Source organism: Diospyros lotus, chromosome 1 (genome assembly GCF_014633365.1).
Source record: "Diospyros lotus cultivar Yz01 chromosome 1, ASM1463336v1, whole genome shotgun sequence".
NCBI lineage: Eukaryota > Viridiplantae > Streptophyta > Magnoliopsida > Ericales > Ebenaceae > Diospyros > Diospyros lotus.
The window spans coordinates 39,753,095-39,770,877 of NC_068338.1; the positions used below are offsets into that span (position 1 = coordinate 39,753,095).

Genomic DNA, 17,783 nt, shown 5'->3' on the forward strand with positions numbered 1-17,783 from the left:
TGGTAAAACACAGTTGAGACAAGTTGGACCGAGGGCCCTAGAGCCCACAGCCTACCTCAACAAGATACTGCCCTTGGTTCATGACCATAAATTTTAACCGCCCAGTGTTGAATCAATTTGGATGCAGAGGTTTCGAAAACTAAAATTGAAAAAACACAGAATATCGATAGCAAGTAGCAGAGACTGCAATTAAGTTGTAAGGATCGTTGATTGATTAGAAAGGCAAAGAGGCTACACAACGATGGAGAAAGAAAAGGAGGAATAATCCAAGGTCAGCACAACTTGTGGCAGCGGAAGAGACAGGTCTACTTACAATATTGGTAACAGAGAATCAGAGAACGTGAAACAGAGCTTGTGATGAACACAGTTGCAAGCCCATTTTAAACCCCACGGTATAACTGCTTTCCAGTTTGAAACAAAGAATCCCCTGTTGCAGTTTCCAGTAATATATCACCTTTGAATTTTAATCAACCCTTGAGCGAGTACTTCTTCCCGGTGAAAGGCTGGAATTTCGGGTCGTCTTTCTTCGGCTGCTGCTCCTGCTTGGGCTCCTTTGCAGCTTCCTGCAACGTTAATTAGTAAAAACTCACAGGCTGAGATATGACCACATATCCTTAATTGCGGGTAAATTATGAAAGGTGAGGCATCTGTACCTTTTGTGGAGCCTTAGAGCTTGAGCCAAACACAAGCTTCCCTTGAGCTTGACGAGCAGTGCCTTGTGAACTAGATCCGGCAGAAGCCTGCCCACCATTGGCAACATCAGGTTGCCTATCCTTAGATGCAGAGGAAGACAAAGGTGGAGGTTGGTACGTTAAAGGTTTTCCATCCAAGCGTCTCCCTGATCCTGTAAATGGACTGAACTTAGGTTCACTCTCGGGTGGAGCCTCTTGACCTGTACGAACAAAGGTTGCTACTTTGGTTAAGAGACAGGTAAAAGAACTGAAGGATCCTGAAGACTATTATCCCGAAAATGATGTAACTCAATCCTCAACAGATTTTTAAACCTTAAAAATGTATTAGACGGGGTTTCAAGTCCCACAAACATCAGTTGGCCAGCAAATGTATTGTTGTTCCATTGGTTCTGTGTTTTAAAGCACCTAAATTTAAGGCATCAATCCTCTCAAAAACTCAACTCTAGTTTACTATCGAACTCAAGGACTTCACCTATAATCAACTAGAAATTTACTAGTCTTTTTCAACAGTCCTAAATCAGCTAATTCTAATAAATGCCTTATCTTTAACATGCTAAAAGTTCTTCAGAAAGCACACGATGTCAGGTTTGAAGAAAACGTCATCTTCCATGTGATTTGGTGTTTCTCTCAGAGACAAAAGCTATATGCAAAGTTTGCTCCATCAGTAATGCATTCTCTAGAACCTAACAGAAACTAAAATGATGTACTCCTATCATAAAAAAAAAAACATATACAAGCAGCAACCTACCTATGAATCAACTAAATTTATCACAAGTGAATAAAGAAAGAAAAAGATAATATAAGCATGTCAAGAATGAGTAGATGTATAAAATGTCAAAATCAACTCAATCACACCTCCTGCCAGTTTCTTGCTTGAAGGAACAGCTGCAACAGGCTTTTCAGGTTCCTTGTAATCAAGGGGAGGTGCAAAGTCCACTTCACAGTCCGTCTCAATTATACTTATTGCATTTGAAGGCTTTGTTTCGACAATATCTATGTAATATTTCTTATTATTGTACGCCACCATAATACTGTCTCCTGTAGTTAAGCATGAAAAATTCCTTAACTTCGTCTCCAAGCTGCACAACGTAAGGTAAAGAAGAAAAGTCAGCCAAATTAGGAGATCCACCCACAGTAATGCCAGACGAGTGGGTCAACATGTACTCTAAATATTATAGAAGTCAATAAGACAAGGAAACACCACACGGCAAAACAAAACAGGAGTTCTAATGGATAAGCCCATACCATTCTGATATATCAAGCTTAATTACATAATGACAACATAGAATAAATGGATCCATTTTAGACAGGTATGTGATAGACCACCGATTCACTGGACATACCAAAGGCGTCCAAGGAATCGGGGTTAGTTTGGGAATTAGGGAAATTAGGTGGTTGTAACAGCCAGCATGTTAGAGGAGGGGTAGAACAGGAATTACAAGGTTGTGTAACAGCCAGCATGTTAGAGGAGGGGTAGAACAGGAATTACAAGGTTGTGTAACAACCTGCATGTGCGGATTCTAATTCCGTTAGAGATTGAGGAATAAAAGAGAGGTGGAGGAGGTGTGAAGAATTTCCAGAAAGTAGGAGAGATTAAGGGCCTCTCGAATCGCCCTGTTTTCTTCCTTTTCGGCTGTAATTGGTTTGGAACTCTTGCTTATTGAATCAAGTCATCTTGCAATTCTTAGAATTCTGCCATTTTGGTATCAGAGCATTGCGATCCTAATGGTGAACTTAATAGATCGAGTGGGAGATTTAGAGAAGAGGCTGGATAGCGTACAACTGGGCGTGGACGCCATGAAGAGTGAATCGAATGCCATGAGAAGGGAGGTTCGATCGGTGGAGAAGACCGTTACTACCTTGTTGGAACAGTTTGAATAGATGAGAGCGAGGTGGGAGGAGCAACAGCGAGAAAGGAAGCACAAGGAGAAGTGGGGAGAACAATCACCTGAGGGAAGTGACTCGAAGGCGACGCCCGAGGCGGGCAGGAGGCGAGCTGAAATGGAGGGGGTCGAGGGTGGCTAGCGATCAGAATCTCGCGGACGCCAGCTGGAAATGCCGCTCTTCGATGGAGGTGACCCAGATAGCTGGATTTTCAGGGTCGAGCGATACTTCTCGGTGAATAGGTTGACTGATATGGAGAAGGTGAATACAGCAGCTATATGTTTGGAAGGACTTGCCCTCTCGTGGTTTCAGTGGGAAGAAAAACAGCGGAGAATGAGGACTTGGGAGGATTTCAAGCTGTTGTTGCGAAGCCGAGTCCGACCCACTCAAGAAGAGTCGGTAGAAAAGCATTTTTTAGCTCTTTGGCAGAGAGGGACTGTCTCGGATTACTGTCAAAGCTTTGAGGAGTTGGCATCGCCTCTGGAAAATCTGCCATAAGCTGTGCTAAAAGGGCACTTCATCAACTGTCTCCATCCGAAGATCAAGGTTGAGTTGAGAGTGTTGAGGCCAAGGAGTTTGGAGCAAATGATAGACCTAGTGCAACGAATAGAAGAGAGGAACCTTGTGCTCCGGGGAAATGCAGCTGGATTGACTTCGAATAGAGGTCCATCTGTTTCATTCGCTAGTCCAAATTTCCAACGCGGGGGCCCTCGCCCCATGCGCAACCAGCTTCTAAATCTTTGGCAGCGAACTCCCCTTATCCATTTCGTCCCCAAAATAGTGGTAGGGTGAGTAATCAGCCTTGGAAACGGCTTAGTGAGGCCGAATGGAAGTCCAAGCGAGATAAGGGCTTATGTTTTAGGTGTGACGAGAAGTATACGATAGGCCACAAGTGTAAGAATAAAGAGCTGCAAGTGATGATGATATATGATGAAGAAGTAGAGGAGGAGGAACAATGGGTAGAGGAAGAAGAAGACAACCAATGCATTAGCTGAGATAGGGAGGCAGAAGGGGTACCAGCCCAAGGGGGTGAGGCTATTGAGCTGTCCATAAATTCTGTGGTAGGTTTGACAGCACCCCAAACAATGAAGATAAAAGGGGAGATAGAGCAACAGTCGGTTGTGGTCTTTATTGATGGAGGAGCAACCCATAACTTTATTTCTGTGGAGTTGGTGCAGCTATTGGGGTTAAGTAGGGAGGAAACAACAGGGTACAGTGTGATTTTGTAAACGGGAGTGGCAGTTCAAGGGGCTGGAATTTGCAAAGGAGTGAAGCTTCAGCTCCAAAATTTGCAGACTGTGGAAGATTTCTTGCCCTTGGCATTGGGAAGCTCAAATGTTATTCTGGAATGAAGTGGCTAGCAATAGTGGGAAAGATGAATGTGGATTGGAAAACTCTCACCATGAAGTTTCAAGTAGGAGGCATGGCTATAACTTTGCAGGGGGGATCCTAGCTTGAGCAAGACATTGGTATCTTTAAAAGCTATGGTAAAAGCATTCAAGGAGAAGGGGGAAGGGATGTTGCTGGAATTGGGAACAATGGCAGCTGAATTTGAAGAAAATCATAGAGCAATTCTAGAATTGTTGAAAAGGGCATTGGCTGACTATGGAAGGGTGTTTACTGCTGTGGAGAGGCTGCCACCTAGTAGGGAAATGGACCATGCCATAAACCTAATTCCGAGATCCTCACCGGTGAGTGTAAGACCCTACCGTTATCCTTATTTACAAAAGAATGAGATTGAGAAGTTAGTGGGTGAAATGTTGGCCGCAAGAATCATTCAACCCAGCTCCAGTCCATTTTCTAGCCCAGTATTATTGGTTAAGAAGAAGGATGGAGGATGGCGCTTTTGTGTCGATTATAGGGCCTTGAACAAGGAAATGGTTCCAAACAAATTTCTCATTCTGGTGATAGATGAGTTGCTTGATGAGTTGTATGGTGCTCGGGTTTTTTCAAACTTGACTTAAAATCTGGTTACCACTAGATTCGGGTTAGGCCCGAGGATGTTCCAAAGACAGTATTTAGGACTCATGAAGGGCATTACAAGTTCTTAGTGATGCCTTTTGGATTGATGAACGCTCTGGCTACATTCCAAGCGTTGATGAATGAAATTTTCAGAGATTATTTGAGGCGTTTTGTGTTGGTGTTTTTCGATGATATCTTGGTGTACAGCAGCAGTTTGGAACAGCATGAACAACACCTAAGATGTGTGTTGAAGGTGTTAGCGGACAACCAACTGGTGGCCAACAGCAAGAAGTGTGTGTTTGGGCAGCTGGAAATTGAGTATTTGGGCCATGTTATTTCCTATTTAGGGCTTTTAGCTAATAGCAACAATGTGCAAGCGATTATGGATTGGCCTACTCCAACAACGGCAAAGGAATTGAGGGGGTTTCTTGAGCTTACGGGGGTACTATAGACGCTTCATGAGAGATTATGGTAAGCTGGCTCGGCCTCTAACGGATCGATTGAAAAAGAATAAATTCTTTTGGGACGAGGTTGCTGAACAAGCCTTCCAACAACTCAAGGTTAAAATGGTATCCTTACCCGTTTTAGCCTTGCCCAACTTTGAGAAGCCCTTCATCATTGAAGCTGATGCCTCGGGGCATGAAATGGGGGCTGTTTTGATGCAAGAACAGAGCCCAATCGCTTATTTCAGCCAAGCATTCAGTCAGTTGGGGAGGAAGAAATCAATTTATGAAAGAGAACTCATGGCCATAGTATTTGCGGTGCAAAAGTAGAGGCACTACTTGTTAGGCATAAAATTTTTTATTAGAACGGATCAAAAAAGCCTCAAGTACTTGATGGAGCAGCGGGAGGTAAGTCCTGAATATTTGAAATGAATGGTAAAGCTGATGGGATACCAATTTGAGATACATTATCGGGCTGGGATGGAAAATAAAGCGGCTGATGGGCTGTCCAGAATCTGTCACACAACAACTTTGATGGCTTTGACAATGCCTAGGGTGGTCCAATTGGAGCAGGTGGTAAGTGAAGTAAACGTTGATGCAGGGCTGCAAAAATTGATCCAAGAGTTACGAGTTGACCCCTCCTCTCATCCTAATTTTCAGCTGGTGGACAAGCACCTCATCTACAAGGGACGACTTTACTTACCCAAGGGATCCGCACTAATTCTGTTGATACTCCAAGAAGGGCATGATGGGAGCATGGGAGGTCATTCGGGGTTTCTAAAAACTTACAAAAGGGTGTCGGGGAATGTCTATTGGTCGGGTATGAAGAAGGATGTGCATCGATATGTAAGTGAGTGTTCGACTTGTTAACAAAACAAATATATAACCTTGTCACCGGGGGGACTGTTACAGCCACTACCAATTCCTAACCAAATTTGGGACGACATCGCCATGGACTTTATTGAAAGACTCCCAAAATCTAGCAAGGTGGACTCGATCTTGGTCGTGGTGGATCGACTTAGCAAATATGGGCATTTTATTGGCCTTAAACATCCATTTACAACTGGGGAGGTGGTTGGAACTTTTATCAAGGAAGTGGTGAGGCTCCATGGGGTTCCTAGGTCCATTGTGTCGGATAAAGACAAAATTTTTATGAGCAGATTTTGGGAGGAGATTTTTCGACTATAGGGCACCAAACTCAAAGGAAGTACAGCTTATCATCCACAAATGAATGGGCAAACCGAGGTACTCAACCGGACTTTGGAAACCTACTTGAGATGTTTCGCTTCCACCAAACCAAAGGCCTGGTTCGCTTGGTTACCATGGGCTGAATTATGGTACAATACCTCCTATCACACAGCTGCTAAATTAACTCCCTTCAAGTGGTGTATGGGAGGGAACTGCCTCCCTTAGTGAGGTTTGAGAAGGGAACTACTCCCGTCTCGATGGTGGAGCAACAGATGATGGAAAGGGATGCGATCCTAGATAAACTGAAGGCGCAACTTTTGAGGGCACATGCCATAATGAAGCAGAGAGCAGATGGGGAAAGAAGGGATGTGAAGTTCCAGGTAGGAGACTTAGTATATTTGAAATTAAGACCGTATCGACAAAGGTCTTTGGCTGTCCGTGCAAATGAGAAACTAGCGGCACGCTATTATGGCCCGTTTGAGATTGAGGAGGAGGTAGGTCCTGTGGCTTACCAGCTGAAACTGCCTCCACATTGTCAAATCCACCCAACATTTCACGTGTCCCAACTACGGGAGGCTAAGGGTGTAATGAAGGCCACGATGGAGCTGCCCAAACAGCTTAATGAAGACCTGAAAATGGTGGTGAACCCTCAGCGATGCTAGGACTGCGCTCGGGGAATGGCAGGAGCAGAAGTGTTGATTCAGTGGAAAGGCCTGCCACCATTGGAAGCCACTTCAGAGCCCTACTCAGTGATCCAGCAGCAGTTTTCATTTTTCCACCTTGAGGACAAGGTGAAAGATGGGGGAGGGAGTAGTGATAAACCACCGATTCACTGGACATACCAAAGGCGTCCAAGGAATCGGGGTTAGTTTGGGAATTAGGGAAATTAGGTGGTTGTAACAGCCAGCATGTTAGAGGAGGGGTAGAATAGGAATTGCAAGGTTGTGTAACAACCTGCATGTGCGGATTCTAATTCCGTTAGAGATTGAGGAATAAAAGAGAGGTGGAGGAGGTGAGGGAGGTGTGAAGAATTTCCAGAAAGTAGGAGAGATTAAGGGCCTCTCGAATTGCCCTGTTTTCTTCATTTTCGGCTGTAATTGGTTTGGAACTCTTGCTTATTGAATCAAGTCATCTTGCAATTCTTAGAATTCTACCAGTATGATGCTTGCAAGTGAAATCAAATTAATAAAGGCAAAAAACTGTTAAATAGAGAACAATACAAATATTATGAAAGCAACTATAAGACTGAGCAACCAGCCAATTTGAATATAGATGGTGAGATCAATGATTACAAATGTCATTTGTATTGGGTGGGTATCATGGTCTCAACATGTGCAAATCCAGATTCATTGTAATGGAAACAACAAGAAATTATGTAGCCTGTACTCAAATTGCATGAATGATATCTTTACTTCACTTCCAACTATAACGATGGACCAAAGAAATTGACAATCCTCCCATACTTCCACAAAGTTGTTCTGAATGAGAGGAAAATGATGAAAGCTAATCCTAAGCATTAGACAGGAAATATATGTTGTTATAAGTAACCTAGAACACTTAATGTAAGACTTGCTATATGGTACCTTATTCAATATATTCTTGCTGTGATATCTAGCAAGTCCTAACTGTGGTCTTCTTCCTTTCTACTAGTCCTATTGCACCTTCTCCTTTTCATTTCTCTCTGGCTGATAGTGCTCCTAAAGGCTTAAAATTCTCACAAGTCTGTAACTCTGTATTGCCCCAGATATTATTTATGTTTGTCGAAAATACAAGGGGAAAAAACCACATGTGACATTGTTGCTATTACCTTGGTTGTGAATATTATTTGCAACCTAGAAAATATGTTAAGCCAATCATTGGAAAACTAAATAGGTGATTTGAGGCAAAACTGGGTTATCCTGTCCCTGGCTGATATTGACAGTTTTATACCCAATTTGCATGTGGTTGCTATCAACTAACACTGTAATCTTTATTTCCCGAACTCTTAATTCAACCAACTCCTCCTAAAATCCCAAACACATAATCTAACATCAAGGCCGCAGTACTTGCAAAAAAGAGCATTCTTTCTAAATCTAGACCTTTCTCCACTCCAAATACCCAAATTGTGACATGGACTAGTGTTGCTTGCAACTATATACTTCAAGTTCTTTTGCATACATTAACTAATTATTTAAGAAGGATTTAATCTGCGATATTTCAGGCCTCCTTATGACAATGGATAAAGCAGAAGTTGGTAATGGTGAGTTAGTAGAAAAGCATTATTTTGTAGAGAAGGGAAAGGAACTGTAGATGGTGATGATTTATTGTCAAGGTAGGTAAAGCATCAGCTGGTGGTGAACTAGATTGAAAAAGAAGGCAGCGGCAGGGGCAGTTTCTTATGGAAAAAGAAAATGGATAAAATTCTCACGTAGCGTGCTGTCTTTTGGTACTATAAAATGGTCAGCTGGTTGAGTTCACATGTTGAACTGAGAACTGGAATAATGTCCATGCACAAGGTTGAACTGGCAGTTATTTTTCCCATTTATTTGCTCTGATGATGAGGGGCTAATGAGATTATGACGCAACAAGAAGAAAAGATTTCAAGCGAAATCTCTAAGAAATCAAAGGGAACTGGATTCCACCAGAAAGTTTAAAGAAATTCCAGAATTCTATTAGAAAAAAACTGCCACTAAGAGAAAAGAAAAAGACTTTAAATACTACCCTAGCAACAAGCAATCATAATAGCAAACCCTAACATGAAAAAAGACTAAAATAGACATAATCTAAAATAGAATTATGCTGTAATTACTGTTCTGTCCCTGTGCACTGTTCATCGTTACTGTTCACGACACTGTTCGTTGTACTGTTCATCGCTGCTATTCACGACACTGTTCTATATCAGTCCCTTCCACCTCCAAGGAACTCGACCCCAAGTTATATTCTGGATAGAGGGGTTTGGAATCTTCATGGTACTCATACAAGTTTACCACATTGAAGGTACTAGAAATTCCCATGGAGGCTGGCAAATCAAGGATATAGGCATTGTCGTTAATCCGCTTAAGCACCTTGAAAAGACCATATTTTCGAGGCTTCAGCTTGTTGTAGGTACCAACGGGAAACCTCTCTTTCCTCAAAAACACCATCACTGAATCGCCCTCCTAAAACTGCTTATTTCGACGGTGAGAATCGACCGCTGTCTTATACTTTGCATTAGTCTTTTCCAGCTTTTGCCTTACCTCATCACGAATAGCAACTTCTTCAGCCAACTGTTCAGCAGCTTTATTCGTACTCTTACCCTTAGGTAGCTTTGCCAAATCAACAACATGATGGGAAACTTCGGTATACACGATAGCAAATGGAGATCTACCTGTAGCTGTGTGAACTGCACTGTTATACGCGAACTCAATTTGAGCTAATGCATAATCCCACTGTTTTGGTTTGTCTCCACACACACTTTGAATCATATTCCCAAGTGTACGATTTGTGACCTCTGTCTGTCCATCTGTTTGAGGATGGGCAGTGCTGCTTCTATTTAATTTCGTCCCAAACAATTTCCATAATGTAATCCAAAAGTGCCCCAAAAACTTTGTATCTCTATCAGAAGTAATGGATTTGGGAACCCCATGCAAGCGAACAACCTCCCTGAAAAATAGTTTGGCTACATTCGAGGCATCAGAAGTTTTCCGACAAGCGATGAAGTGAGCCATCTTGGAAAATCTATCGACTACCACAAATACTGAGTCAACTCCTCTTTAAGTCCATGGTAATCCCAACACGAAATCCATTGCGAGATCTTGCCATATGCCTTCGGGAACGGGAAGTGGCATGTACAATCCTGTATTTTGGGCCTAACCCTTCGCCGTTTGGCACGTATAACATTTTCGGACTATGCTACCAACATCCCTCTTCAATTGAGGCCAGTAATATCGTTCCTCCAAAGTAGCTATGGTTTTGTCACGCCCCAAATGTCCGCTCAAACCTCCACCATGTAGGTCCCGAATCAACTTCTCACGCAAGGAAGAGGTAGGAATACAAAGCTGATTGCCCTTAAACAAATACCCATCATTGATATGGAAATCTGCCATAGGCTTGTGATTCACACACTTGCTCCAAATCTGCCCAAAATGATCATCACCTCTATACAACTCCTTTAAGCATTCAAATCCCACAATTTCCTGGGAAAGTGTGATTAATAGAGAGGCTCTTCGGCTGAGGCCCCAGGGCATTAGCAACTTGATTTGAACTCCCAGATTTGTGTTTGAGCATAAAAGGAAATTTCTGTAGAAAAGCTACCCACCTAGCATGCATCTTACTGACATGCTTCTGGTTGTTAATAAACTTTAAGGCTTGGTGATCAGTGAACAACACAAATTCCTTTTGCACAAGGTAGTGTTCCCATTGCTTCAAGGCTCTCACAACTGCATAGAATTCTTGATCATAAGTGCTCCATTTCTGTCTAGCCTCACTCAATTTTTTAGAAAAGAAAGCCACAGGTCTCTTTTCTTGAGAAAGTACTGCTCCAACACCTACACCACTGGCATCACATTCAACCTCGAATACCTTGTCAAAACTTGGCAAGGCTAGTACTGGGGCAATGCACAACTTTTCCTTGATGAGGGCGAAGCTCTTATCTTGGTCCTCTCCCCAACTGAATCTCCCTTTCTTCAGACATTCAGTGAGTGGTGCCCCTATGGTGCTGAAATGTCGTACAAATCGCCTATAGAAAGTGGCTAAGCCATGGAAGCTTCTCACATCGGACACTGATTTTGGAGTCGGCCAATCTCGGATTGCTTTTTTCTTCTTCTCATCCACATGTATACCATCCTCACCAACCACATAGCCCAAGAATAGGAGTTTATTTGTGCAGAACGTGCACTTCTTCAGGTTGATGTAAAGCTGATTTTCTTTCAACACATCCAAGACTTGTCTCAAATGGGTGAGATGCTCTCCTTTGTTCTTGCTGTAAATGAGAATATCGTCGAAATACACAACAACAAAAGAGCCAATGAAAGGTCTAAGTACCTGGTTCATTAATCTCATGAAGGTGCTAGGAGCGTTGGTCAACCCAAAGGGCATTACCAACCATTCGTAGAGCCCTTCCTTACTTTTGAATGCAGTCTTCCACTCGTCCTCGGGCTTGATTCGAATTTGGTGGTAGCCACTTCGAAGGTCTATCTTTGTAAACATACTAGACCCCGAAAGTACATCTAGCATGTCTTCAAGTCGTGGAATAGGAAACCTGTACTTCACAGTTATTTTATTGATGGCGCGACTATCAACACACATGCGCCAAGTCCCTCCTTTCTTACGCACCAACAAAACGGGGACTGCACAAGGACTCATGCTCTCTCTGATAAACCCCTTCTTCAATAAGTTTTCAATATGCTCTCTCAAAATTTCATTTTCTTTCGGACTCATTCTGTAGTGAGGCAAATTTGGAAGGCTTGCTCCTGGCATGAGGTCAATCTAGTGCTGGATATCTCGCATAGGAGGCAATTCATTTGGGAGCTCATCCGAAATCAAAACCTGAAAATTATTTAATATTTATTGTACTTCAACTGGAACCATGTCTCCTTCCTTCCCAACCACCATAAGCCCTTTTACCACTACTGGGTAGATGCAGTCGGAGTGCCTTGCAAAATTCACAATTTCTTGCTTGCTGCTTGTGAGAGTAAGAAAACTTTATGACCTTTGTTTGTTCGCACTTCCCGTCTGTTTGAGAGGAGCCATAGCAATCTTATAGCTGTCCCACATAAATAACACCACATTGTCACGTCCCCGAAAAGTAGAGTCAACATCAAACTGCCAAGGGCGACCCAAAAGAATATGGCATGCATCCATGTCAATGACATCACATATCACCTCATCGTTATAGCGTTTTCCAATGGAGAGTGGTACTTTACACGTCTCAGTAACCTGAACAGAAGGCCCCCTCTTCACCCAACCAAGGGAATATGGATTGGGATAGTTCTCAATTGGTAGCTGTAACATACTTACTAATTTCTTTAATACAAAGTTCTCACAGCTTCCATTATCCACAATCACTTCGCACACTTTATTCTTAATGGAACAAAGCGAACGGAATATGTTATGTCTCTATCCCTCTTCTTTTGGTGACAAAAGGACTCGCTGCAACACCAAGTTTAGTCTCTCCAATCCTTCCTCAACAGCAAACTCTACTCCATCATAATCACCTTCATCCGCCACTTCTTCTTCTACCTCTAAAAATGCCTCACGCTCCACCAAGTTAGCTTGTCTTCGTTCTGGACAATTATTGGAGCGATGCCTAGATTTTTGACACCTATAGCAAATATCAACTGAAGGTCTGGCATACGGATTCTCCCTTTGAGGTGGAACTCGCCCTGCTCCTCTATTAGCAAATTTGGTGTTGCCTCCTTCTATATTAGCCTTGTTCTGGGAACTAGATGAGCTAGCAATCGTTTTTCCTTTGTCAATAGCACTGTTTAGTGGTTGTTCAATAGGTGTGGCAGCCCTACGATAGTTGGTCGCCGCTCTCTCAACTCCAATCATCTCAGCCTTTAATGCCATGTTAATGGCTTCCTGTAAAGTCCAAAGATTCTGCAACCCAATTTTATCTTGTAAAGCAATTTTCAGTCCATTAATATACCTAGCTACTTTCTGATTTTCAGATTCGGTCAAATTGTTGTGCTCGGCTAGTTTCATGAACTCATGGGTGTAGTCCGACACTGATCGGTTGCCCTGTGTGCATCCCAAATACATGCGATATAAAATATGCTCATAGTCAGCGGGTAAAAACAGATCTATCATAAGTTGTTTCATCTTCCTCCAGGTTCGAACCCTATTCTTTCCCTGTCTCTGGCGAGTTTTCTACAACTGATCCCACCAAACAGCAGCTGCAGATTTCAAACGAAAAGCTACCATCTTAACGATTTTCTCCTCAGGGACCTCCATAATCTCCACAAATCGCTCAACTTCCACCATCCAGTCAAGGAACTCTTCAATCCTCAAGTTTCCCGAGAAGGAGGGATATCTGCCTTAATCCTATAGTCGTCACAGGTGCCTCGGTGTTGGTGTTGACGATTGTGGTATTGAGGCGGATCCTCAAAATCCTCTCCGGAATCTAATTCACTGTGTTCAATTGCAGGCCGCCTATTGTTTCCTCGTTGTCTCTCACCATGGGCATTTATATCGCGGTGATTCCTTTGGTTAGGACGTTGCAGATTGCCAATGTTGGTTGGTGGAGGGTTTCCAACATCGTTTCCCCCGCTATTTCCAACAACCTGCAACAGCAATTGGCGAATCTCTCCAAGTTGTGTGGACAGATTGTCAATCCGTTGGTTTTGGGCATTAATTTCAGCCTTCATGGCAGCAATCTCATCACCCATGGTTGATTTGATGGAGAAAGATAGCAGTCAACGATATGAAGACGGAGAAACCGTGCTCTAATACCCCTTGACGTAGCAAGAAGAAAATATTTCAAGCGAAATCTCTAAGAAATCAAAGGGAATTGGATTCCACCAGAAAGTTTAAAGAAATTCCAGAATTCTATTAGAAAAAAACTGCCACCAAGAGAAAAGAAAAAGACTTTAAATACTACCCTAGCAACAAGCAATCATAATAGCAAACCCTAACATGAAAAAAGACTAAAATAGACATAATCTATAATAGAATTATGCTGTAATTACTGTTCTGTCCCTGTGCACTGTTCATCGTTACTGTTCACGACACTGTTCATTGTAGCTGTTCATCGACGCACTGTTCGCCGCTACTGTTCACGACACTGTTCTACATAAGATTACTATATTACAACTAGATCAAAACCACAACATTATGACTATCATTGCTGAAATTATGGGAATCAAAGTAGAATTAGAGGTATCATGAAATGGTATTAAGTGCAAATAAATGGAAACAATTAGATGGTGTAAAGACCAAATCATCAGATAATCCTAGCAGAGGGAAATATCATTCCACCTTTGACATATGCTCATGGACAGAACACATAGGACATGAACTTACATGGCCTTAGGGTTTGAGATATCCAAAAAGTCTTTTGTGTGGGGCTGCAGTTTAACATAAGTGCCTTTTGGAAGAGTCACGTTTTTCACTCGCACAATGTCTCCTTCTTGTAAGAGTAGGTTCTCCATCATCTAGAATATAGGAATCCAGGGTGAATCAATGCTAAATTAATGCAGAGATAGACTTCTTTACAGATACACAGGCATTCAGAAGAGTCATATAAACAACCAGAACATGCAGATAGGCTACTGGATACCTACCCAATAGGGCATATATATAATGCCTTCATCTGCAATGAACTCCAGAACACCGCAATGAGAAACACGCTCAGTAGCAGCATTGCGAAGTTCAAACAACATAGGATAATCAATATGAAGAGACGCTGCAGGGTGGAATCTTAATGTAAGCATTTAGAGATTGCACATTAATTAAGCAAAAGTTGATAAAGTGAATGAATCAACTAACCGAGGCGGTCAAGGGCTGAGGGAGGCATTATAACTGTTAACAACATAAAGCAAAGATTTTGAGACAGTTAAAAGGCTATTACACACACAGGTTAGCTGGCTAGAGTTTGATAACTTACTTTTATCACCGTTTTCAAGCTGTGGCTGCAGGATTTAACAGAAAGAAAGAATCAGAGTCACGCATAAGTAAAAAGAAAAACAATATTATAACAGTTCCCCCACCCACCCACCTTTGGGGGTGGGAGTGAGGTCAGGGACTTTCCTCACTGCCTAAATTTAAGGAAGACCTAAAGCCCTTGTCAGAAATAAAGGAGCATATACGATATGACAACAATTTCCATTCTGCCATAGCTGATTTATATTCACATTTAGTAAAGGACACCACAAACTTGGTTGAGGGCACATAACGTGAAATGAAATAATTCAAGAAGAAAAAACAACACAATAACTTTTTAATTAGTACAGTTGTGGCAAATAGCTGCAGCATAAGTAAACTCATAAATGCTGAGGGAAAGAATTTCTACCTTATCAATAAAAGACGCAGGGTAACATCTGTAAGTTTGCTCGAATGATGTTCCATGATATCCATATCCATCGTAAAACTGTAATATCTCAGTCAATGAAGTGAATGTGACAATAATAAGACAAAACAAACAGTTGAAAACAACACCAACTGTTGCTGTTTTTTTGTTGTTAGACAGTTTGCAACTTTTTATAACTCCTCACCAATGCAGTGAATTTAGATCATCATATTAGCAAAGAACCACCATCTAAGAACAACATATTCTGCAAATTTAATGACACTCAAGACTAGTAATAGCTGTATGGTTGGTAATACAGACACAGGTAACCACAATATTTCTTAACATTTTGAAGAAAAAATAACAACATTCTGAACAAGAAATGAAACCCATCAAAAAGAGTGAACTAAATTGATTTTTAGGAATAAAATTCATTACATAGTTGATTTTAAGAGGAAGAAGAAGTTATCCTTTCACTTGGAAATGAATCAAACTGCTTGTTTCCAATATTTGTGAAGGACAACTATCACATTCAGCCTGTAGCCACTGATAAAGAATAAATTGCCAGACAAATTAAAATGGAAAATTACATTTTCACGCTGAAGCTTAGGTGAAAACAGTAGAACAAGACTGCATCCAGTCATGTAAAATACCAAAATTTCCTCTCCTTAAACGTCCACCTTGAATCGGCACTGATTTGATGTCCACAAAATAACCCAGGGGAAAAGGTTTCTCACTTTCTAGCACTGTTCGGCCTAAATTTTGTCCTCAATCTACAGACTGACACTCCCAAAAACACTAACCAAAACAAAATAACAAAAACAAATTCCCCAGTGAAACCAATGATATACTTTTCAAATCAACCGACGCACTACAATGAATTCAACAAATACCTTTTTGGCATTAAAGAAAACCATAAAAGATTATTGGAAAAAATAGCTGAAGAACACACCATGTTTAACTTGTTTCGCTGGTCTCAGCACGGAACGAATTGTCTCAGCTCCCTGAATGAAAGGAAAAACCCTTAAATAAAACGAAATCACAATAACAATGTCAAGTAGTTTACCAGTATTTGTCCAGCATATAATTTAATAAGAAAGCATGCCGTTAAAACGATCCGAAGCCAACAAAATTATATGAAATCAAAGGAATTAATTCAGGTGAAAGAACAAGGATTGAAAAAAATCCTGATCTAATAATCGGTACAGATCAAATATGCAGGAGATTAGAGGGATTTGGAGTTAAACATACGGCAACAGCGTCGAAGTCAGAAACAAACGAGAAGGAACCAAGAGCTCTGGTCTCTTACGGAGGCTCCAAATGCAAACCCTTGGACTTGGAGAACAAGAAACGAACTCAAGAGAGATTGTTGGAAGAAGGATTCGTATTTGTACGCGAAACAAACAGGATCGTAGAAGAAAGAAGAGGGGAGAGTGATGTGATGATGAGAAGGGCTAAGATGCGCTTCGGTGCGTAGTGTGCACGCCATCTCGGTGACTGACACGTGCTCTATCAAAAGCCACCGACTCACCCGTTGACGGCCCGAGGGCCTTGGGCCCTGCGGCCTGGCATAGGCTCGCCCGACCCGGATCCAGCACTTCCCCCCTCGTATGATATTGGGCCTACCAGGAAAGCCCGTGGGCTGTCCCAACATTGTGCGACTTGTTCTGCACCATGGTGAAATTAAAAGACTTTTCTTCTTATAGATTGAGATCGTTTTTACGTTAAATATAGTTGAATTTAAGATCAAATGATTGAATTTTACAAAAATAATAATTTATGAAAACATTTTTAGAAAAGAATAAAAAAGAGAGAGGAAGAGATAGAAAAGAACAAGAAGAGAGAGAGGAAGTGACCTGAGAGCCTTAGTGGCTTTCTATTGACACATGACTTGACTTCTCTTGGGCCTTCTTAAAAATAAGGCCCAAAAATTGGCCTTAGATAGACCAAGTATAAACGATATTCATTTCATCATCTCTCATCTTATACATTACAATAAATACTTCTATTATCTAAACATTTTTAAAACTTAGAGACAAAACCCCTTCCTTTATCTTTCTCCATCAGTTGGTGGAGTGGTCAAGTAATTTGGAATTATGCCTAACTAATTTGGAGTGGTCTTCAAATCTTGAAGTGATATAAATATAAAATTTTAAAAGTTGTTTAGATAATTTAAAGTATTTTTGATAATAAGAATTTGAAACGTTCAGTGACTTATAAAAAAAAAAAATAGTCGAACAATTATCTCTTATCACTTAATTTTTGCTTATAAAGCTAAGTTGTGTTTAAAAAAATATATGATGTTATTGTTCTAAATTCTCTTAGTCGTTAATATGTTATGAAAGTGGTTGGCAACGAAGTAAACACAAACTATAAGAATTTGTGTGTCACAACTGTTATTGGAGAGTCTAAGAGTGCAAGACCCACTTGCTTTACCCTAATCAACTCAAGCAAAGATGCATTAAGAAATTCAAGAAAAGGTCTTTGGGTGTATGATGCGTTGGCTATGAATTCCCTCATCCCCTCAGCAATTAATATGTCATGGAAGGCCTTGCCAAGGAAGTGCACATCGACTATAGAAAATTTGTTTTGTCGCAATTGTTCTTGAAGAGTGTAAAATCTACTTGCTCTGCACCATTCAACTCAAGC

General features: G+C 41.3%; 1 protein-coding gene across 1 annotated transcript; it reads right to left on the reverse strand.

The window, feature by feature from the left end:
* Window positions 1-189: 189 nt before the first annotated feature.
* Window positions 190-16,565, reverse strand: LOC127797512 (uncharacterized). Its single transcript, XM_052330487.1, has 10 exons — window positions 16,386-16,565; window positions 16,087-16,138; window positions 15,138-15,215; window positions 14,733-14,757; window positions 14,615-14,647; window positions 14,410-14,531; window positions 14,150-14,280; window positions 1,548-1,771; window positions 654-892; window positions 190-563 (listed from the first exon to the last, which is right to left on the reverse strand). The coding sequence occupies exons 2-10, from the start codon at window positions 16,087-16,089 to the stop codon at window positions 468-470; spliced, it is 951 nt and encodes a 316-aa protein (XP_052186447.1). The 5' UTR covers window positions 16,090-16,138; window positions 16,386-16,565; the 3' UTR covers window positions 190-467.
* Between the last annotated feature and the right edge of the window lie 1,218 nt (window positions 16,566-17,783).

Excerpts from the sequence above, each read along its gene's own strand:
- LOC127797512 (XM_052330487.1), bottom strand. Across the intron at positions 14,532-14,614 it reads CTCAGCCCTTGACCGCCTCG|CGTCTCTTCATATTGATTAT; the intron begins GTTAGTTGATTC and ends TCCACCCTGCAG. Across the intron at positions 1,772-14,149 it reads ATCTCAAACCCTAAGGCCAT|CTTGGAGACGAAGTTAAGGA; the intron begins GTAAGTTCATGT and ends TACGTTGTGCAG.